Source organism: Amyelois transitella, chromosome 2 (genome assembly GCF_032362555.1).
Source record: "Amyelois transitella isolate CPQ chromosome 2, ilAmyTran1.1, whole genome shotgun sequence".
Taxonomy (NCBI): Eukaryota; Metazoa; Arthropoda; class Insecta; order Lepidoptera; family Pyralidae; genus Amyelois; species Amyelois transitella.
Genome location: NC_083505.1, coordinates 8,455,995 through 8,480,719, shown reverse-complemented (window position 1 = coordinate 8,480,719; position 24,725 = coordinate 8,455,995). Strand labels below are relative to the sequence as shown.

At 34.4% G+C, this 24,725-nt stretch overlaps 3 protein-coding genes across 4 annotated transcripts; 2 read left to right on the top strand and 1 right to left on the bottom strand.

Moving 5' to 3' along the window:
• Nucleotides 1–892: 892 nt before the first annotated feature.
• Nucleotides 893–14,249, top strand: LOC106133592 (aromatic-L-amino-acid decarboxylase). Of its 2 annotated transcripts, none has more exons than XM_060945412.1 (6): nt 893–1,018; nt 9,119–9,203; nt 9,550–9,784; nt 10,385–10,634; nt 11,251–11,399; nt 11,612–14,249. In XM_060945412.1, the coding sequence occupies exons 2-6, from the start codon at nt 9,124–9,126 to the stop codon at nt 12,332–12,334; spliced, it is 1,437 nt and encodes a 478-aa protein (XP_060801395.1). In that variant the 5' UTR covers nt 893–1,018; nt 9,119–9,123; the 3' UTR covers nt 12,335–14,249. The 2 variants fall into 2 exon arrangements, with proteins under 2 accessions (XP_060801395.1, XP_013188831.1); XM_013333377.2 differs by lacking the exon at nt 893–1,018 and adding an exon at nt 3,416–3,566.
• A 2,897-nt stretch (nt 14,250–17,146) lies between these two features.
• On the top strand, nt 17,147–19,425 carry LOC106133552 (peroxisomal N(1)-acetyl-spermine/spermidine oxidase-like). The gene is made up of 2 exons (XM_013333325.2): nt 17,147–17,442; nt 18,123–19,425. The coding sequence occupies exons 1-2, from the start codon at nt 17,147–17,149 to the stop codon at nt 19,423–19,425; spliced, it is 1,599 nt and encodes a 532-aa protein (XP_013188779.2).
• A 1,316-nt stretch (nt 19,426–20,741) lies between these two features.
• LOC106133571 (BTB/POZ domain-containing protein 2) lies at nt 20,742–22,978 on the bottom strand. The gene is made up of 2 exons (XM_013333353.2): nt 22,616–22,978; nt 20,742–22,534 (listed from the first exon to the last, which is right to left on the bottom strand). Exon 2 carries the CDS (start codon nt 22,532–22,534, stop codon nt 21,185–21,187), a length of 1,350 nt encoding a protein of 449 aa, XP_013188807.1. The 5' UTR covers nt 22,616–22,978; the 3' UTR covers nt 20,742–21,184.
• Nucleotides 22,979–24,725: the final 1,747 nt, after the last annotated feature.

The following is a 24,725-nucleotide window of genomic DNA, read 5'->3' as shown; positions in this document are numbered from 1 at the left end:
ATATAGCTTAAAGCCTTCCTCGATAAATGGTCTATTCAACGTAAAAAGAATTTTTCAATTTGAACCAGTAATTCCTGAGATGAGCGCGTTCAAACAAACAAACTCTTCAGCTTTATAATATTAGTATAGATTAGTATAGATAGGTATATAGATATGATACATTTATTTCAGAGCTCATATCAAGGCACTGCTACCTTCATTTGCTAGTGCCGACCATAATTCATGCCTTTCTAATAAGTCGTAGCCTTTTTATGATCCACGATGAGTAATAGACTTTTACCTATGTATCGTATTGAAAAAGCGTAGGTGACATTACATACTTACAGATAGGCAGGGGCATTTATTGGTGCCTATTCCCACCATTCCGTTTCGAATTCTTACTTGAGTATCTCATAATTGATCAGTTACTTTCATTTTTCATCCATAAGCCATGCCATACCTCTATAAGTAGCCATTATACATTAGAATATACTCGAGGACGCGCAGCAGCCGCGTGATCTTTAAAATTTTCCTTCCCGCGGGAATTCTGGTTATACCTCGAGAATTTCATAAAACAAAGTTTTGACAATGCTCCTATTATGTAATCCACCTGTGAAACCCGCGTTCAAATCCGTTAAGTAGTTTCCAAGTAAAAACGTCTGGTAAGTATACGTTACACACGTTACAGACAAAAATTACAAAAAAATTGTACTAACACTCTTAAAGCAGTTTAAAATCATAATAAAGTAAAACGTCAACTTACAATTATCTTTAGCCTCCATTGTAAAAGTATGATAGCACTACTTCTTAATTCAAAATCTAGTGTTTTGTTAACTCTTTCTGGTACCGTGAGTGATCGCGACAATAATTTGGTGACCTTGGCTGGATTCGTACGACGCGTGTCAAAGGTAAGCGCCTATATACAACAATGTGTGGTGTAGCGTACCTAATACAATGCGAAAATGAGTAAATACCTTTTTTGTGCCTACAATATCTATCCGTTATTTTCATTCTTCAAGTGGCTGGTGCATGTATGTATGTAAGTACTATATATCATAAAAAGTACATACCTACATGTTATTACATACATTTTCAGCATTTACTTACTTACCTATAATAAGTACATTTAATATTAGGTAGGTATTTATGACGGAATAAAACCTACCTGAGGATTTTACCATATTTGCTTACGTACTACATGGCATGTTTAAACAAATGTCAGATAAATACGTGTAGGGTCCATCCAAATGGAAAGCGGTAGATTGGTACCTATCACCCGCATATCCACGCTTTCTTACTTAAGCCATACATAAATTCATGAGAGGTTCACGATCATATACTCTGCTATACTCACTTGTTGCAATTCCTCTTAGCGTAACCATGACGACGGGTGGTCTCAAGCCCTCATCCCTTCACCCTACCACCCTCCCCCGCCGCTCTTGTGAAGTGAAGAGTCGAGAGTGAGCCTGCGTCACTCGGGTAATTACACATCTGAAGCTTGTGGTAGCTTTAGAGCTTTGTACTGTCAGAACAAAAGAGAAGGACATTAGTATTTATTATAGGTTGGTGCTGCTGACGGCGACATAAATCAGTGCAGTGCAGAATCGCTTCTTCATGAAATAGTATTAAGAGTTCTAGTCTACTTTTTGGATTATATAAAAGAAGTTGCAGCATAAAGTCCAAAACATCTGGTTATCCTTTTCCGATAACAACGGGATGTAAATAACAAAAAAACCACAGAAATCTGTATTAAAAACCCAGAATCAGAAATTGTTACTTGATGGACACTTTATGGACAGTTTCGATTAGAGCGTTGGTGGTCAAATTGGTACGGTGCCCGGTTAAAATGATCTTACGGTGTGTAACCATGGTCGATCCAAAACGGCTATTGGTTACGGAGGTCAGATGGGAGTGGCTTCGTGTAAAAACCTGACTCACCCAATCCAGGATCCATAGTTCAACGCATATCCCTGACTCCCTTTTGACGGCCTCTGTGGCGCAGCGGTAGTACGCTTGTCTGTGACACCGGAGGTCCCGGGTTCGAATCCCGGCCAGGGCATGATGAGAAAAGAACTTTTTCTGATTGTCCTGGGTCTTGGATGTTTATCTATATAAGTATTTATTATAAAATATAGTATCGTTGAGTTAGTATCTCGTAACACAAGTCTCGAACTTACTTCGAGGCTAACTCAAGCTGTGTAATTTGTCCCAAAAAAAAAAAAAAAACTTCCCTCTAAAGTGATTTGGATGCAACCGGCAGCCAAGAGGAAAAAAATGAGTCTAACCGCTATCGACTATCGATGAAAGAATTGGTTACAATATAGGTGCGTGATTTTTAATATACGTGAACTTCAACTGCTATAATAGGTACTCATGCGCTAAACAATATTTAACTGTAGATAGAACACACAAATTTTTTACTACTCTTATTATAGGTACTTATTATTAAAAAAAGATTATCCTCGCAGGCTTATTACAAAATAATCTTAACCTCCGTAAAAATAATCTTATTAATTAACATTGACACACTTTTCTATTGAAATCTCAGAAAAAGTAAGATTGGCCAAATTTTCCTTAGCTCATGTTTCATTGCGTAACTATTGTCAGCAGGAGTGGGTCCCCTTCGCTCTTTACTTTTATATCAATAAACGAAGCACTTTTCCAGACAGTCGGATTCTCGAGTTACAGCGTTAAACGCAGATTGATTCAATACTCTGGTCCCTGAAGGGGCGGACGGGAGGACACCCTTCTCCCGGTGGGTCATTCATCATATTGGGAGTGGGAAAATTCATGGGATATTCCTGATAAATGAAAATTTATGAAAATTTATTCGATAATCACTTTAATTGATTGACTTTGTATGAGTTTCTGATTTCAAATAACAAAGTATCATGAAAAATACCTTTGTTACTTTTGATTGGATTGATCTTTTACATAATAAATATTGCAATTTTCGCAGCACCCGGATTGTCTTGCCTGACTTGTGTAGGCGCTTCAAGCGCATCCATAAATTTATCAACGACAATGTTTTGAACTAAAGCTGTTTAAATTTTTAATACTCAATCAAAACTTCCAATAAAATCAGTCAGACCAGGAATATTTCTTACGTCATGCTTTTCCGTCGTTCTAGGAAGGTAAATAAGTTTAGATTACCATAAAAGATACATACTTAACTTTATTTATATTTCTCGATGCAAGAGCTTGTATTGGGATATGCAATATAGGTCAACCAAATCTATTACTGGTTCTTAGTTTGAATGCGATTTATTTCAGGGTGCTCTCAGCAGGTTTAGGACTTTCCCTGCTTAGTATTCGGTTGGACGGCTCATGCGCCTTGGTTAATCTTGTTGTGGAGGTGCTATGCTGCTATGTAGTGTACTGTTGGTTAGTATATAAAGCTGGAAAACGGCGCGGCGCGGGCGTAGTCTATGTGCAGCAACCTTTTGGACGCATCGTGATTTTTGTTGCGGCTGTCCTTGCAAATATAGGCTCGGCACGGCTTTGCATAAAAAAATTAAAGTGATTTTAGATAATTGTTCTATTTTCGTGTCGTTACTTTAAGTGCTGTTTTGAAAAACGTTAATTCGGTAAGTTTTTCAAGCTATATTTAGTATCTATTTAGTCAGTTTTTAAAACATTTCATATCAATATTTTCGAAATATTTATTTAATTTAATTAAATATGAAGATAAACTTTTCATTTCGTTGTAAAGGTAAAGTTATACTCGTATTTCTTACTTAAATAACATGTGCAAATAAACTTTAACTTTGCTATAGAAAAGTTTTGTTAGATAATTAATCAAAACCTTCAACTTCATTTATAAAAGTATTGTTTCTTTACTAGAACTACTAGCTGTCGCCCGCGACTTCATCCGCCTGAAATTTCTATAAATTATAACATTCTATTATTCCAATGTCTAAGTTATATTACTGCAAAGTTTCATGGAAATTCGTTGCTTGTAAGTCTACCTTAAAAAAACACACATAGGTATATCCACACACCTTTTAAACTTTCGTATTTTTATTAGTAAGAAGGAAAACAGCTAGATACAATCAATAAATAAATTATTAAAGAAAAATATCGTAGACAAGTGATAAAATAATTACGAAACAAGATATCATAACAAAGTTCTGTAATACTTGTACATATAAAAATACACCAGTTTATCGATAGAGAGATAAGTGTAATTTATCCAAATTTTCACTGTTAACTACTATCATCAGGTATCACTGACTGATTATTTAACATTGTTTTTAATCAAAAACTGAAACCTATATGGAAACAAATAACTCTGCCATCGCAGTCCCTTTTCAGTTTAACAGTTTATTAGTTAGTTATTATGCATAAATAGACATTGATTTTTTTAGTTATGAGTTATAATTATAATCTACCCAAATCAATGTTTACCTACATACTTTCATTTAAACAAACAGTAAGGACATTCTTAGGTAAAAATGTACTGTGCCCTTCTGGTGTGTTAGAGACAAAATCTGTTTAAAAATATTCTTGTAATCTAGCATATAAGAAGAGGAAGATCATCCTCCTCCTGGCGTTAGACCTCTTTGCCTATTAAACTTTGTACTATTTTCTTGTTACTATGTAAATTTCTATCCAATAAAGATATTACAAACAAACAAACAAACATCTTTCAGGAGGCGAGCCCGCCTGTGACCACGATTCTGAAGCTATCTCTACTTATTTTATATACTGAAACCTGATAGCAGTTAAGGTGTGGAACTATATGTACGCACAAATAAATTGAGTAATTTACTTTGGTATTAGAAGTATTATACATACAACAATAACTTTATGCATGTGTGATAAAATTTTCTGTAGGTACTTTTTTCTTTATTTTTAGCCATAGGTACAAACAAAATTAAATATTGCCGGATAAAAGATAAAAAGTTACTTTTTCATTATACAATACTTATAAACGTTTTTTGGTTTTGATTTTAGGTATTATTATAAGAAGTAAAGTTTCTTCTCTATCTTGGTAACTATAAGTATAGACAAGGTAAAGGTATCGTCTACTTTGGCGGTTTAAAACTCGTCCATGTTGATCTACTTAATAAATTTTGTATCCAAAACAAGTACTCAATATAGGTTCAGATTATGACGTAAGTAACTACAAGGTTGGCTGACCATTTTTTTTATCTTGTTTTAAGACCTTGACCGACACCTCGACGAACTATTACAAACGTGTTGTTTGGAGATAGGTATACGTATAACATGCTTAAGTTAATATTTAATGTTAATATCCTTAAATTTAAATGGGTAATACTTACTTATTGTAAGGTTGATGTCTTTTGTATTGTAACAGGAAAATTTAAACAACGAAGCCTGGTGTTAAAATATTCTGTGGACGTAGCAACTCGCCCGTAATATACTTAGGTTATGATTTTAAACATCTTTTAATATTAGAGTTAAGGGAAAACTGAAAATATGAAACACTTGATATGCGAAGTAAATAAAAGTTGATTTATTGTACCAAAAAATAAGTACATACAATAGGTATACAATTTTTTTTACTGTTTTTATAGGAGGCTTCAATATCATCGCGTTGTCCACGTATAATTAATTACTTTTATCTTGTTGGGTAGGTAACTACATAGGTACTCCAGCAAAACCGACACTATTAGACCCGCTCAACTGCAGTTCATAGCATCTGGCCAACGTTTTAGTCGCAACCTATCAAAAAGGTCAATATATTTGACCTGTACAGATTCTGATAAGTAGTCTGGAAGTTTGTTCGTTTCGGTTAATATTTTCAACTGACGTGTTTTACGTCCAAGTCCAATATACCTACCTTCTATAAGGAAAGTCGAACCGGACCGTTCGGTCATATTATGGAAGTAGTGTTTACCTCAAACTGACGGTAAATGGGAATACCCAGGTTGTCGTCACTGCTGCTTAAAGTTAATTCTTTATTTAACCCAGTTCATATTAAAATATTTCCATGATCTCATGGCAGGTTAGTATTAGATATCAGTAACCAAAATTTCGGGTTCGTATCCCGGTCAGGGCATGATGCAAAAAGAACTTTTTCTGATTGGCCTGGGTCTTGGATGTTTATCTATGTAAGTATTTATTATAAAATATAGTAGGTATCGTTGAGTTAGTATCTCGTAACACAAGTCTCGAACTTACTTCGAGGCTAACTCAATCAGTGCAATTTGTCCCGTATATACCTATTTATTTATTTAAATTAGTTACGTAAAAAGTTGAAGTATATGGCGTAGGGTTTAAGTTATTGGTGAATTATTTTATTTTGCCAAGTAAATTCAAAACGATCATTTAAGAGATCTGGTTAAGTTATTGTGGAGAATTTGCATTAAAGTTGGAAAATTTCTGAAGTGATTTTACTTAATATTGCGTATCTATGAACTTTTTCTAAAGTAGCATTCGACGTATGTAGATAGAGCCAACAATCTTGAAAATATTGAAAGACCACGTTCTGTTGCATGACGTTTGATAGAATTAAGATTGAATGAGTATATAAGTAATTGCTGATATTTTATTCAAATTTTGATTTAAATTATGTAAAATGAAATCTTTGTCTTTAACTGATTGGTAGGTATGTTGTCTATGTAGAATGTCAAGCAAGTTCCGAAAAATACCGAAACACAAAGTCACAAAAAAGATCAGGGCAACATGACACCTTTCATGTTATTTAAAATGTACAGCCTCAATTATTAGAATAACTACGTCAGTAGTTACGGCAGTGTTAATTGCAAGTCGGCATAATAGATGCATCTTCGGATTTTGAGATGGAGCAAATTCTCAAAGATCGCGTGTTTGGAGAGCCTTGGCCCGTTCATTATATCCGAAGGGCCCGCAGATGATAATAGAATGATACAATTCTTTGAATTGAAAATTCAATAGAAACTTAGTTATAAATATCTGAGAAATCTAGATAGGTTCTAGGTACTTACAAGAAGTAGGTAGAGTTGTTGTTTGATGTAAAGTCTCATTTAGTAAATCCACATTCGTATTATAAATAGAAAATATATGTCTTTTTGTTTTTAACGAATAAACTCACTACAAGATCGGTTTTGATGAAATTTGACAAAGATAAGATAGACCTTCAGGAGTAGAGTATACTTACCTTGCACGAGAGCGAAGCCTTACGCAAAACCTATAAACGAAAAAAACAATTCTCTTCGCCAAAACAAAGCAATGGATATTCTATGTGATAAGGCCTAATTTTCAATATATGCGTTTATAGTTATCTACTAGGTAGGTATAATACTTATTGGAAACTAGCTGTTGCCCGTGGTTCCGCCGCTTTGCGGTGAAACCTTAGTTTTTTATTAATATCTGAATAATAGGTACATAGATCATCATCATGACATAACTTAGAACTCCAAGTTTCTCAGTTCATTTCCTAGTTCCGGCCCTTTTCCGGTCCTGCTCAAAAGGTCGCTTTGAAGTAATTTTGCTAAACGTTTTCCTACTTGTATAAGTTATATAACCTTCTGATATACTTAATTTAAAAATGGAAAATTGTGATTAAATTTTAATTTGTTGTTTTAATGTGCGCCGGGGGTTATTAAGCCATTGCATTAGGGTTGTCTTGTCAGATAAGTTTTGTGACCTAGATATAGTTAGACAATATGATAATACGAGTATTCATAATAGGCTTGTGTCCGGGAGTTGGAGTTGATTGTTTGCTAGCCATCATACTGCGAGGTCCGCGAATAACCTCGCACCACTTGCTCACGCTCACGCCGTGCTGTGCCGACCGGTGGTTGCGCAAGCGCAGAGCCGTTCTCTCGGCATTGAACGTGAACTATGGATCGCCAGACCCCCGTGCCTCGTTAATTTATCCTTGCATTTTGTCATTTTTTTTACTTTTATAATAGTTGACATTAATATAAGCAGTTAGGAGTTTACTAATTGAAAGGTGTAAAATGTACGTAATCAGATTTTTACACGAAGCTACTCCCATATGACCTCTGCAATCTTTGCAGGTAAAACTGACCCATATTAGATCGATCGTAACCATGATTCAGTTGTCTCAATGTGCAGGGTTCCTCACGATGTTTTCCCACACCGTTATAGAATCGGTTAGTATTTAAACTAATGTACATAACTTTGCAAATAGTTATTGGTACATGGCCGAGGTGGGATTCGAACCTGTGCCTCTATTCGTATCACGCATTTTAACCGGATACTTTACAAATTCGACCACCGATGCTAAAGTAACTATAGTTATAAAAATATAATTTATATTACATTTTTATTCTAAGTAGATATATAGACAATTATTGAAATTAAATTTTGTTAATTTATTTGTTTCTAGCGAACAGTATAATGGATCCGGATTTAAAACTTAACTTTGGTATGTCTGTTGAAAAAGAGTACACAGTCTGATTTTTCTTTAGAAGGTTCTTTATGCCTTTTGCTTAATGTTGTGAATTTTCAGTATTTTCATGCAGCTATTTTAATTTCTTTTTCTTAATATAATGAATTTAAATATCAAGCTCGTATTTATTTCTTATTCTTCCAAAGTAAAATAGATTTAACCTACTTAGTTAGGTACAACATGAAAAAATACAAAGCCTGACCTAAATTAATTAGACCTGATCTTAAATTAAAAAATTCACCTACATATGTAATTATGTACCTACGTAGTAACACTACATACCTATATAATTGTAAAAATTTATTTTAAAGGTCAGAAGTTACATGTATAAAAGTAGGTGCAGGGTAAATGAATATAAATTCTGTGTGTAAATGAGATACCTAACTCATTTTGTAATGTAATGGATAGTCATTGTGTCCTCAAAGGCTTAATATAGAGTAGATATTATGTTATGTTCTTTTATGCGGAGATTGACTTAGCTTGATAACTATATCTTTTATATTATTCTCAAACGAATGGAGGCGTGCTCCTATTTTTGTACCGATAAATGCTATTTTTGTCTTCATTTTTGCCTCTTTCAGTAGGTAGTCTTAGGAGCTTCTGTTGTCGATCACTCTCGCTTTCGCTTTCTTTTTCACTCTCACGGTCACTTTTTATGTTTTTTACTGTTAAGTAAGACTTTTCTCAATTCAAGATTCTTAGGTTCTCCTTCATAGGTATCATCTAATTATCTAAGTTAAAACTATCACTAAGTTCTATTTATTTCTTTTACAGAAACGATGGAAGCTGGAGATTTCAAGGACTTCGCCAAAGCGATGACTGATTATATCACGGAATACTTGGAAAATATAAGAGATAGGTACTACCTTCGAATAATTCATATCAAAAAGTAATTGCACAAAAATACGTGCAATACCCAAATTACTTGTACTTTTTTTACTATTTGGTTCAATGTTATTCAGCTACAAGCAATTCGTCGAATTTCCCTTTTCTGGCGAATTATAGTCAACTAACTAATAGTTAGCTTATAGTTAAATATATTGTAACTGTTGGGCAGTTGGGTTTAGAGATTTACAGAAGAAAAGCTCTCTACCCAACTACAAAGTTACACTTCTTATCTGCTAGTTGACCAGCGACTATTAACCCTAATAGACTTACTTCATATAATCATTCAGTTTTCATTAAGCAAAACTAAAAACTTGCAGGCAAGTGGTTCCATCAGTGAAACCTGGGTATTTGAGGCCTTTGGTGCCAGAGCAAGCCCCCGAGAAGGCGGAGCCCTGGACAGCAGTGATGGCCGACATAGAGCGTGTGGTGATGTCTGGTGTTACGCACTGGCATTCACCCCGGTTCCACGCCTACTTCCCCACGGCGAACTCTTACCCTTCCATCGTTGCTGATATGCTTAGTGGGGCCATAGCCTGCATAGGATTTACTTGGGTAATACTTACATTTTAGTCTATAGGTAAATATTAACATTATCAGTGCAAACTCGGGATTTTTGATGTCAGAAAAATCTTACCGTGGCCATTGTGATTTAGGTTGTGTATTAGTTTGATTATTGGTTAGAAAGAAATTCAGAAAAGAGACAATCGATTCCCAAACCGACCAAATTTTTTAAAGACAAATATTAAGTAGAGGCTTAAACCTTAAGGTACAAAATGTTTACCTACGCCTGCCTAGTCTAGGTACCTTTTAGTTAATGAACTTATCTTTGTATCGATCATTATCGCGGTCACACTTCTAAAATCTGTGACTGTGACAATTTTATTAATTAATCTCAATCAATCTTAATTAACTCATAAACGATCACATGTAGGTTAGTAGGTGTTCATTACGATATAAGTACTTAGGATTTTTTCACAGCAAAACTAAACTAGTAACCTAACCTTACTCGATACGTTATTGAAAAACAAACTTGCCCATTACAATATTACTAGTTACAATCCCTGTATCATTATTTTTATCTTCAATGAATTTCAATACATTTATGCACTGCGCTATGTTTTCATTAATTATATAGATATGCAATTATTTTAGATTTCTAGCCCAGCCTGTACAGAACTTGAGGTAGTGATGCTAGATTGGCTGGGTCAAATGCTGGGCCTTCCCGAGGAGTTCCTCGCTCGCTCCGGGGGAGAGGGCGGTGGCGTCATCCAGGGCACGGCCAGCGAAGCGACGCTGGTTGCGCTGCTCGGAGCCAAGGCCCGCACAATGCAGCGCGTCAAGGAGGACCACCCTGAATGGACCGAAACAGAGATCTTATCGAAGCTTGTCGGATATTGCAACAGTGAGTTAAACAGTTTAAAACCTTAAGCATATATTGATTTTTGAGTTGTGAATTTCTGTACAGAACATAACCCCTCTTAATAAAGTACGTATCAATACATTAATAAAACAGTAAAAAAAATTATCTGTATATTTTCAAAAAAATATTTATTACGATGAAGAAATAGTAACCGAGCATGAATATAAAGTTGTTCAACTTGATGAGCATTTGTTGTAGGCGTATAAAAATAGAAGGTCTGGATCACCTGATGCAGACTAACTTCGTATTTTCAATAACACGCAGAGTTGCGGGCAACAGCTTGTCTACTAATAAACGTTTTAAAAAAATGAAGACATGGTATTACATAGGTACATACAAATAATCAAGTCTTTATCTCTTGATTGGCTTTCACAATATGCACGAGGAATTTCACTCATGATCATACTTGTGAGGACGACACTGTGTGAATGCACAAGACATTCAGAAACGGTATTATGCCTATTAGCATATTAGTAAAGCAGAGAAAGAACAGTTGAATATGCGTGTTCTTACGAAACTAACACACAGCCTTCAATTCACTACAGATGAGTTATAATCCAGCTATTGAATAAAAAATCCTATGTGTTCTGTATTTCAGAACAAGCACATTCGTCAGTGGAGCGAGCTGGTCTTCTGGGCGGTGTGAAGTTGCGCGCACTGAAACCAGACAACAAGAGACGGCTTCGGGGTGACATCTTAAGGGAGGCGATTGAGAAGGATATCAGTGAGGGCCTGATTCCATTTTATGCAAGTATTTTTATTTAACACTTATGTTGTTTTATGTAACTTTACTAATTGAAATCTTTAGTCAACGTGATGAATAAAACAATAAACGCTTTTGTTGACATGAATTATTTCACCAGATAATGTGACCCTAGTTGAATTAATTATATCCGAGTTAACTTTGCACCCAGCTTATCATAAAAGAAAGCTTAAAAAAATATTAAAATTACCTGCAGGTTGTCGCAACGTTGGGAACCACTTCATCATGTACGTTTGATAATCTCGAGGAAATCGGTGATGTGTGCCAATCCTTCGACGTATGGCTACATGTGGACGCTGCATACGCTGGCTCTGCTTTCATCTGCCCAGAATTCCGCTACTTGATGAAAGGCATCGAAAAGGCTGACTCTTTTAACTTCAACCCACACAAGTGGTTGTTAGTGAACTTCGATTGCTCAGCCTTATGGCTGAAGAAGCCGCGTTGGATCGTCGACGCCTTTAATGTGGATCCATTATATCTAAAACATGACCAACAAGGATCAGCTCCTGATTACCGTCATTGGCAAATTCCACTCGGGCGCCGTTTTCGCGCGCTAAAATTATGGTTTGTTTTGAGATTGTACGGCGTTGAGAACCTTCAAAAATTCATCAGAAAACATGTTTCCTTGGCTCATCTCTTCGAGAAACTGTGTACTTCTGATGAAAGATTTGAACTCTTTGAAGATGTCACTTTGGGTTTGGTTTGTTTTAGACTAAAAGGCAGCAATGAACTAAATGAGGAATTGTTAAGGCGCATCAATGGGCGCGGTAAAATCCATCTAGTACCTTCTAAGATAGATGACGTTTATTTTCTAAGGTTGGCAATTTGCTCCCGATTTTCGGAAGAAAGCGATATTCACTTTTCTTGGGAGGAGGTTAAAGCATCCGCTGAGGAAGTGATTAAAAGTTTTAAGCAATAATACAATAATCGAAAGCAACATACTTACCTATCTAAACCTTTTGTAATATCTAGTATTTCAGGGTCTTTGACCATGTGCACATTTAGTATGAGTGAGTGACACAGTCGCGTGTAGGACGCGAATGTGTGAACTAGTTTTTAATCAGCCAAGTTCTGAAAATTCTATTTGCATCAAGTACATGTTCCATGAAATTTCAAAAGTTCCTTTCGATTGTCGAACTATTTTCAAGTGAATACCATTAGTATTCATTATATTAAATTGTGTAAATATATCTTGTTTATTTTGTTAGTAAAATTTATCAATATTCATGTGATAAAGGATATTTATATAATTTATCGGGTATTTATTATTGCGTTTAAGGAAATTATTTTTTAGTTACAGTTTTTAAAAACTGCATAAGTACGCTTAAAAATAAATATCTTTTTCTTTCTTATTGTTCAAAAACTGGTAATCCAATCCAAATACGACTGAGACCTAGATAATTTAATCGAAACGGTGTTTACTAGGTATATCAGTATGAATAAACTTAGTACCTCGGGACTTTGATTCGAAATACCTTTGATTTGTTTTAACTTTTGGATGGATGATTCAAATAAGTATAAGTCCCATATAAGTACTAAGTGAACAAGACTTTCTCTAAGTATTTAATGAGATATAAAAACCATCAATATAAAACATATTGCTTATAAAAAGTTTGTTGCTATAAATTAATAGGTACATGTCTGTGGTACAGAGTAAAGTTCTAAGTATTCCTTAGTACGAACATATAGGTACGTAACTACTTTAATATAATATATCAAAATTACCTATACATCTATTTATTGTCAAGAGTTAGTTAGATACAGTTAAAGTTGTAAATGTATAAAAATATTATCTGATCCCTGAAATCTAATATTCAAGTGGATCAGTTTTATTTTAATTCTTTTCTATTCCATTCTGATCCTCATCCCCACTGAACGGGGGATCAGATAACCGAATAGAAAATATATCAGAGTGGATAAGATCTGACAAAACTTATAATACTTAGTAATGAAGAGTGGATCCGTTTGGGAGATCAGACCGGAATAACTCAAATATTTTTATACATTTACTTACATCGAAGTTAAATTAAATTACAAATTTGTGTCTATATTGTTAGTGTAGGTATTCATGAAATCGTTTGAACCAAGTTACTAGGTCGATAATGTACTCTTTAGTGGTAGGTAAAACACATTTGTGTTCAAAAATCTATGACTAAGTAAGTAATACGAGTTATACCTACACTTAAAAAGTATGGTTTTTTACTCGTTTGTAGTAAGTATTCTTTGTTTGTTATTATTTTAAATTGCATTGTTTGTTATAAATTATTGATGACTTCTTATTGCATAATATCTGCATATTTATATCTAGCTGTGCCCGCGACTTAGTCCGTGTGAAATAGTTATTTTGGTCATCATTTAATTTTGCAAACAACCTCTTCAGCTTTATAAATTATAGTTGTTACCCATGACGTTGTCTGCGTTATTTTTTGTTATTATTTTAGACAATTTAGTTTTTAAGTTTTTAAAATAACATTATTATTTTAAAGTACTTCTGCGTAAACAAATGAAAAACTTAAAAAACGCTTTTCTTACATACACAAGCTTCTCCAAATTACCTTCGTATATCGAATAGTGTTTTTGTTACATACTCGTATTGAATATAGAGACCTACATATTTCGGTAGAAAAATATTTTTAAAACACTCAAGTGATGACATAGAAAGACAATTTTGGACTTATTGCAATATTAATAATCCTAATCTGTAATACATTTTGTCTATTTACTACATATGTATTTGGCTTATACTAACGTGTATAAAAATATTTAACATAAATTATCATGTATGTTACCCGATTCTGCGGGATAGATTGCTTTTGTAAAAATGTTGACTTAAATAAATTTATCGCTTTACTTGAGTTTTTTATTCTTCCTGTTTTCTTTAGATGACTTACTTTATACATTGAAAGGACTTTTCATTGATATTAAAATTTGTTGTCCCGTGTACATTGATGTTAAGAACCTAGTAAAAAGTACGCTAATTATTTAGTAATACGGGAGTGGAAGCTTACAGCATGGCGTAGCAACTTCGTAGCATAGCGAAGTAACATCGTAGCATGACGTAGCAAAGCAATGTCGTTTAGCACGGCGTAGCAACGTCGTGCTCGTAACATTTTTGTCTAAAGTAATATTTTCATAGATAGTTAAATGCTTATAAAACACGGAACTTATAGATATGAATGACCTAGGAATTGTAGTTAAATAAAGGAATACATACGGGATAGATTACACAGATTAAGTTAGCCTTTAAGTAAGTTCGAGATTTGTGTTACAAGATACTTACCCAACGATACAATATTTTATAATAAATATTTATACGTATAGATAAACATCCAAGACCCAGGCCAATCAGAGAAAGTTCGTTTCTCATCATGCCCTCGCTGATTCGAACCCGAAACCTCTGGTGTCACAGACAAGTGCCGTGTGGTTCCCGGCGCCAATAGAAAAAAGGGTATGACCACTCCCATCTCTTTCCCATGGATAACGTATACATATCTTCATTTGTTTGTAAGGAGTACTTTTAAAAAAATAATGTTTTCCATCACCTGAATCGAATTTTACGATCTGCTAACGCAACAGATAGAAATTGGTTCCTAATACAAACACGTTAAAATTAAATAAATACCAAAAAAAAAAGTTTTATTTAAACGCTCAAAAGATAAGAAGATAGTATTTTTGTTTTCAATTTTAAGTATCAACATATTATAACCTCATAATAACCGTTTTTATGATCCTAATTAAAGCTTGTCGCGAGGTTTAATCGCATATCAATATTTAATTAAATTGCGACAAACTTTTTATTATCATATGAATTGTGTATATATAAGTTGATAAGTACCTAGTTAAAAAAAGGGGACAAGTGCGAGTTGAACTCGCGTGAAGAGGGTTCCGTACGATGTTACCTATCATGTTTTTTTAAATCTGACCCAAATTTGTTTGTGGTAACTAAAAATATGTTCTTCCACACATTCCACCTGCAAATGTAAGTTGGTACGCACAATATTGAGTGATTTACCATGTTATTATTATATCATGGACTTCTTATAGTCTATAAGGTTCTTCTTATATAGTCGTTATTATATCGACTTCTTATATATATCTTTCCTATAATCTATAAGGAGAAAACTAATTTCTGTATTTTTTTCAAAACTTTAGGTTCAGTAGTTTCGGAGATAAGTCAAAAAAGGGGAAAATGGTCAATTTTCGTCTATTTTCTAAAATAACTTGGAAACTATTTATTTTAAAATTAAAAAAAAATACATTTAAGATCTTCTCAACAAGACCTTCCATTTGATATGCCACACGATGCAGTTTTCAGAATTTTTTTTTTAATTTTCCCCTCCCCCCCCCCCAAAAATGACCCCCCATATACAGATTTCATCTGCTCACGTCACACCTCTGTGTTTGGGTCACAGGAATTGATATGTGTACCAAATTTCAACTAAATCGGTCGAATAGATTCGGAGATAATTGACTGTAAGCGACGGACGGACAGACACACGAGTAATCCTATAAGGGTTCCGTTTTTTGTATTCAGACGTACGGAACCCTAAAAAGAAGAAAAGTTACCGGAGGTGGTAAATTGTATGTATGAATCTTTGAATAATAAAGGAGTGAACGTAAGTAAAACAAAAACAATAGTTTTTGAAAAAGAGGAGAATGACAGAATGTAATATTATGATTGGAGGATTGAAGGGATTGGATTCATATTAAGTGACAGGTTGCTAGCCCGTCGCCTAAATGAAGAATCCCAAGTTTATAAGCCTATCCCTTAGTCGCCTTTACACATGCAATTATATTTACACGAAGTCGCAAGCACATCTGGTAAATAATAAAATGAATTTTGATGAAACTAACGACCCGCTCCGGCATCCGGCATAGCATTGATAGATATAAATCTTCCTCAGACAACTCTCTTTCCAACATTTCGAACAGGAACGAAATCCATCCACAACTTTCAGAGATAGGCTCGCATGCATACAGACAGAGTAAATAGGGGGACTTTACATTATGTAGTGATAGTGATGAAGAGACTAGTTCCGAAGAAATAAGAAAAAAGGAAATCCTAGTTACTTCTGAAGGTGTATTTTATCTCTATGCCAAATTTAGCAAAAACGGTCCCGTATAATTTTTGAGTTTATTCGTTACGAATAAAAATATGAATATTTTCTCTTTATAATATTAGTACCTACTTTACGATTTTAAGCAACGAACTAAAGCAAGTTTTTTATTATGAATCATGAAGAGAGCACTGATCTCCCGTGCTTGTAAGGTACTAGTTATTATAGTGGATTACCTTGTTATTACTTGTTTTCTGTATTCTTCTCATAGCTTTCTTTTTTCGAATTGCAGTCTCAAAAATTCCTTGTACCTACGTAACTAAATAGAAGACTATCTTTTGCGAAGATTAAAAAGTTGTATTTCTGGCGTTTATTCAGGTACATCCTCACCTTTCGGGAGAGGAGCTACACAGGTTATATTCGTGATATAAAATAAATTTAAATAAGTACACACAAAAGCCTAGTTCTAGGTAGAGCTACTACATACTTAACAAGGAGGTGATAGCAACCAAAAACATTGAAAAAGAAGTTAAAAGTGACATATTTAGATGGTGACTTGAATTTTAGTTGACTCTTTAGTATTTTTACGTACCAAAATTAGAAAGTATCATGTAATATTTTCAGTTTTAAATGGCATATAAAGTTCAAAAGAATTCTAACATTTACAACTGAACATGAAAGCATCGCGTATGAAATTAGTGTGTCAGAAAAGCCCTCAGATAATTAGAAAATGTCTCGGAGTCAACGAAACAACAAGGGCTGTGATCATCAGAACAAATTTGCGACCGATGAGCAGCGCTGTAAGCGCACAAGGCCAGGAACAGTGCATCATGGATTCTTGTAGCATTGGCCCAAACTGTAAAGAACCACGTGTAATAATAGTAGGAGCTGGAATGGCGGGGCTGTCGGCTGCACATCGACTCACGCAATGCGGCATTCGGAATTTTGTGGTCCTCGAAGCGAAAGAAAGGTAAGTAAAAAACCTTTCTTATTTATGTTGATGAAATCCATAGTAGGTAAATTTATTTATAATTTTACTATGTATTTCTTCCTTTGGCTTTAGTTCCGGTTGCATCCTCACCTCTCAAGAGAGGATTCCGTGGTATGCCTTTGACCATGGCTCCTGGATTGGGTAAGTCAGGTTTTTCCACGATTCCCATCTGACCTCTGTAACCTTTGCAGGTTAACTTAATCCGTATTGGATGCATGGTTACCAGTTGTTTTTCCTCTGAAAATTCATTGGTACATAGCCGAGGTGGGATTTACCGCATTTTAACCGGGCACCTTACCGATTCGACCACCGGCGCTCCTAATTTTACTATGTATTTCATCAACATAATAATTTAAAACATTCTGAAATACAAATCTTGGTGCCATGAAATAATGTTGCTGCCATGAAATAATATTGTCAAACTGCACTGAAGCATGAAATAATAATGCTGCAGTGCAGTTTGTTACCGCTTCTTCTGCACTGACGCCTTGGAAGCGGCAGTAAACTTAGTTTTAAGTAATTTATTTGACGTCAACCAATGTTGTTAAACCATACGTTTTGACAATTATTAAGCGATATGAAGTATCCTATAATAATGAATAAAAATTTTGAATTTTGATTTTTTTTAATTTTGAATGATATCGTAAATTTAATTACAGACCTGGTGGAAGAATACACTCTTGTTGGCTAGGTGATGCTGTAATTGAAATGGGTGCCGAATGGATATATGGCGCTTGTTTACCGAATTCAGTTTACACACTCGCATCACAGGACAGATTGCTGCAAACCCCTTTGCCACGTCTAGATGCTTCTCGAGGATTATTTTGTACCAGCGAAGGTCGAGCTGTTGACCTTCCAGTAACGATAACAGCATACCACACTTTCAGACAAATTGAACAACAAGCAGCTAATTTATTTCGTCTTGGTGGGGAAAGACAACACGGAACTCTACTAAACTTTATAGGACTGCGTATTCAACAGGAGTTATATAATTTTCCTGAAGATCAAAGATATGATGCTGCTCGAGTTATGTTCGGTTTGACGAACATTTTGCGAAATAGATGTGGGGATGACCTGTCCCTTGTTAGTGCTGATCAGTATGGTAGTTACATAGAACTACCTGGAGGCAGTGTTAGAGTACCTCTAGGTTACGTGGGAGTAATGGCACCTTTGCTGCGAGGTTTACCAGATAATTGTATACGGTATAACAAGCCTGTCAATGTTGTACGTTGGGGGACTGGTCAAGCAGGATCTGGACGAGTGCTAGTAAAGTGTTGTGATGGTGAGGAACTTACGGCTGATTATGTAATCCTTACTATGTCCTTAGGGTGCTTAAAATGTCAGGCAGACAAACTTTTTGCACCACCTCTGCCCGTATGTAAATTAGATGCAATATGTAATATTGGGTTTGGTTTAAGTGACAAAGTATTTCTTGAATATGCTGAACCATTTTGGGTTTGCCACGAAGGCAATCTGAAGTTAGCTTGGTCTGCTGAAGAGTTACAATGTTGTAGTGATTGGACAAGAGGCGTGTGTTCAATTGATGAGATGCCCGGAAGTAAACACGTGTTATGTGCTTGGATATCGGGACAAGAAGCTGCTATGATGGAAACTATGGCCGATAACGACGTTGCTGAAGGGTTAACGCAGTTGTTACGAAGGTTTACAGGGAATCCGTGTTTACCATATCCTCAAATGATGTTGCGCTCTCGATGGGCTTCTGACCCGCATTTCTGCGGGGCTTACTCGTATATGAGTTGTTGTTCGACAGTCAGTCATCAATGTGAATTGGGAACACCTGTACCCGGCCCTTGTGATGCCCAGCCCCCTAAACTACTGTTTGCAGGGGAAGCCACGGTTCCTGGATACTTCGCTACCGTACACGGAGCTAGGCTTAGTGGGATTCGCGAAGCAGAACGTATCGTTCAATTAACTAAGAAATTTGATGGTCCACCATGTTAGTTTTTACAGTTTATAAATATTTGCTTTTTGTCTTGTGGTCAAAAATGTTTAGGCCTAGTCTGTTACGTGAGAAAATAAAGGAAAATGGTTCTTAGTGCGCTTTTCATTGATAACATACCACACATGTCGGTCGAACCTAGTCTTAAATAAAACAATACAGACAATATTAACGCGTAAGTATGTTTATTACCTCTACACAGTAAGCAATTTTTATTTCCATTGTACAGTTGACCGAACTACAGTTAGAATAAACCATTGAATCTGTAAATCAATAAATTTTTGATGATATGAGCATAAACTCAGGCAAAATCTTAAGAATTTAACTAGGCTACTTCTTTTTTGGAAATTCCCATGGGACCGGCTGGGAAATCAGAGAAGGCGCGAGTGTGGCGTTGCTTTCTTTTCATAGCAATCATTAGAACGATAGAATAATGGTCAGAAAAATCCAATCAAAATCAAAACAAAATGCTAGTAAGTATTTTGTACCACTCGTTGATATGAAACTGGAACCATCTAATTGGCGTCTCACGTCACGACCTTCTTCCATCCAGCACCGCTTGCCGTCGTTTTTCTTTTTGACTAGTACCTACATCAGTGTCAGGTATGCTCGCTCATCATGCTCGGAACCTTTTGTCTTTTCCAGCAATTTATTATATTATTCGATTACCTATTATTCTTCATTCAATATAAACATTTTCATTCGTAAATAAACCTATTAATTAAAAAGTATTTTTGTATGTAAGTACTTTATTTTTTGAATTTTTAGTTAGTTGTGTCGTAGGAAAACCCAGATAGAACTTCTGCTTGGAATATGACGTCACCATATTCCAAGCAGAAGTCCTCTTTTTATAAGTAATGGGCCGAATGAAAAAATTCCTGAATGAATAAATGCTATTAGCATTAAGTCCGCCTATTGTACTTTACAAATTGTAATTGTTACAATAAAGAATAAATAAATAAAGTGTGGGTCCAGTTTAATTAAAGGTGTATAAGTATAGGTACTTTTTCTTCAGAAAAAATTAGTGATTTAGCCAATTGCACATTTCTTTATATTCTGATATTAAGATATTATATCTAGTTACAAAAGATTTCATTGTACAGAGATTACCTTTTCCACTAGTAGCAATAGACAAAAATAAAATAATTAACAAAGTTAATAACAAATACCTTCGTGACAACAAAAAATCACGTTGATATCATCATTAATAAAAAGGTTATGCATTTATGAGATGAAAAATAGGTAGTCAAAGTTCCCACTGCGCACAAGCGCGTTTATTTTTTAACTCTCTCTCTGAAATCACTTTGCATGCAAAGTGTAGTATTTTACTCTCAAATACCTTAAACCTAAATTTACTAATTAATTTCGTCTCAACAGTATCTTTTGAAAATCTGTGAAACTGTCCGTTATTTATAAATTGCTAAAACATTGCGCATAAATTTTTTTCATAAGTTTTTTATGATGCGTTTAAGAAATCTGATTCTTCTGATTTTTGTTTGCACAGTGGGAACACAAAACGCGTTATCGATCCCTAGCTGCCATCTCATAGTATTTATTAAAATATGAATTTTCCTCGATAAAAATTAATCTAGCTGGGGTAGGAGCCCATATAGGTTATTATTCCATTCATTTTACACAGATAGTCCTTAAACACAGTCATCTTTCTATATTACATAAAATAATTAGAGTGACTGATTTATCGCGATTATAACGCCCAGCCTAAATCATAGATGTTAAAAACTTGAAATTTTGAAAATGTATTTACAAGCAATACTTTAAGCCTCCAAGAAAACTACCATGCCTCCCAACAGTGCCCACTGATAGGATATCATTAAATTTTAAAGAGATTTGATAACCTTTATATACTGAATCTCTAAATTCCACCATATATGCATGTGGAACATAACTATGCTGTGGCCATAAAAAACGAATTTTATACCATTCATCTTTTTTGATGAGACAGGGTTCATTTAATTCCACATCAACAAATGCATTATATTGCACAGTGTTCAAAAAGTTTGTTTGTTTTATTACATTATTATCAGACTCTGAAATAATTGATACGCACAATAGCTCAGAGTATTTCTCAGGACCATTATTCCTAAATGTGATTGGTGGGCTCATTCGTGTGGGTATATATAGGGAGTTAATGAAAATTGATTTGTTACATTTCAAGCGGGTGGTAACAATGTAATTACTAGAATCTATAACAAGTGGAGCTACTGGTCTTATTGGGCTGCGATGGCAAAATTGCCATTGCATTTTCAGTGGACTTCGTGGTATCAGAGATAGATTCAGTAAATTGTTTGTGTCATTACTGATCACATCTTCAGATTGCCTAAGTACTCTCATAATATAAATAGATTCATTTGGCAATAGAAGATTGTTATCATCTTTTATGACCTCTTCAAAATCATCTATTGATAATGTGAAAAATCGTAACAATTTTAAAATACCATTCTCTATTAATATTTTTCGTCTGTTTTCAAGTGTACATGCCATATTATTCAATTTGCAGATATACTGAGACCATTCAAATACATGTTTAATAAGATCTTTTTCCATGACATTAATTCTATCACGTTCCAGTATTAATTTTAAATATTCTGAAGATAATAGCATTTCATTTTCATGTATAAGATGGTATGCATGTTGGCAAAATAAGTTTAAAGACGATGAAATAAGTTGTTTGTCTTGCAAATATTCCGGATAATTGAGAATTTCAATCACATTATCAATACTAATATTTTCTTTAATGTAGGCAATGCACATCTCAGACAAATGTTCAAGAAGATATTTTCTAGAGGCATACAACAATTCAAATGCTTGTTCTATAGATATAATCTCAACATTATCAGTATAAATGTAGTTCAGAAGTAACTGAAATATACCAGGTTCAATATCTGTTATGACAACATCATGGTCAGTGGAGAGTGGTCCATAAAACATAGCTTCAAATACAGGACTGCTGATACCAAGAATGAGTTTATGGGCCTTAAAGTCTTTCCCAGACACAGAAAACCTGCAGTCGCTCCATTCATATGACACTAATAATTTCTTGACTCTGTCATATAAGTTTCTTTTTGAGATTTCATTACTTATAAGAACCATCTGAAAAAGAAATATATTTTAATACATTTTTGTTCCTTATGTATGTTAAATAAAATCTGTACACACAACCACTTATCTCACCTTCTCCGAAGTAAACAAAAACCTTGAACTTGGACCAAGAATCAATAGTTTATATTTTCAAAAACTTGTTTTCTAAAGCCTACCACTATATGTACCAATTCTCAGCCTCTTCGTCATGGACTCGCGGAATAATTTAGCCAAAATAGTCAATCAGTCAGATATTTGTTAAATAATCGAGAATTCCTAATAAATTACCCAGAAGACATCAAATCAAAGAATCTTCTTAGAATGTTCTAAGCTATATCAAGCGAAGCGGTTATAAACTCTTTGATAACAAAAACAAACAGATTCTGTCACCATTCGTGTGGTATCGATATAATCGATACAAAGAAATGTGAAATTATCGATCGGTACGATCGTATCGAAACGTATCGATACGGAGTAGACAGACCCAAGTCTCTAAAAATTGGGTAGCTAAGATCAGGCATAGGTATATGGCATAGGTATGGTTGATGGAGTGGTAATTTTTTGGAACACTTATTCACATAAATAATAATTTATAGTGAAATTAATTACTTATTAGTATTACTTCAAACAATATCAAATAGGATAACAATTGATTTGTTTGACAGTGAAGGCAAAAAAAAAAATTTTTGCTTTTCCTGTAATTTTTGCCTATAGTATGACAACCAACACCTTTGCTTTTTTCATGTTTAAATTCCTCTGAAGAACTATCTTACGGAAGTGCCCTGTGCATGAACTTTTCATGTATACCTAAATAAACAAACTGGGATACCAACATGGCCGACTAAAAATGTTCACTTGTTAGTATAGTCGATAACATTTTATCGATGGATGAGTGAGTTAAAATTGTTCATTTCCGATCACAGTTGTAACTATTAAGTTTAGGTTGGTTCTGCGTCGCGAATTCTAATTATCCTGGTTATAATATAAGATCTCCCAATGGGCTGCAATTAGTGATGTACCGTGCCCGGGAACATTGCCAGGGACTGAAAATCTTGCTGAATTGGTGCCGGCAACGTTCCAAAAATAGGATATTACTGCGAATATTGATTAATTATTTTATTACTATAAATTTAAGTTAAACTTATTATAATATGTTTATTTGTGCCTTGATACTGAAATTATAATTATTACATACATACATATGATCACGTCTATATCCCTTGCGGGGTAGACAGAGCCAACAGTCTTGAAAAGACTGAATGGCCACGTTCAGCTATTTGGCTTAATGATAGAACCGAGATTCAAATAGTGACAGGTTGCTAGCCCATCGCCTAAAAGAGGAATCCTAAGTTTATAAGCCTATCCCTTAGTCGCCTTTTGCGACATCCATGGGAAAGAGATGGAGTGGTCCTATTCTTTTTTGTAATAGTGCCGGGAACCACACGGCACAATTATAAATATAATTATAATATATAATAATATAATTATAATATATAATAATATAATTATAATATATAATTATAATATATAATTATAATATAATGAATAATTATAATTATATTATAATTATTCATTATATTTAAGTCCGAAAATAATAAAAATGTGCACAAAATATTTGTCGCATGACTGTCGTAGTCATGCGACAAATATTTTGTGCACATTTTTACGTTAAAAGGGTTAAGAGAGAAAATTAAATGATATCAATAACTAAAAGAGATATAATAGCAATTGCCCGTGTCTTCTATGAAGTATTTATGTTCTTTTGAATCCTCAAGATTTCGTTTTAACTAAATTGTATAATTTTTATGATAATTGATTGCCAAAAGATTGTTGTAAAGTCGATTACCCTTGAAGAGGGCTGTAGGGGAAGCGATGTTTCGGGCTCGACCGCTACCAAAGGGATGATCTTCCGCCAGGCAAGGAGTTATGCCGAGAGCACAGCGGCACACATGGATGTGTTGTTTCTGGCCGGATATTATCTTTGCTAAAATTCGCTCCTTGGTAAACTTAAACGAGAAAAAAATACTATTTTTACATTACTTAGACCCTAATTTATCGATAAGCAGATTAAAAGTAATAGGTTATAAATATTATAAATACACTTTATGATAGACAATAACTTAATGAAATATTAACCACTTACCGGTGAAAGGTTACATTCGGCCTATATTTGCCTTGGCATATAATAAAAAGAAATATGCTA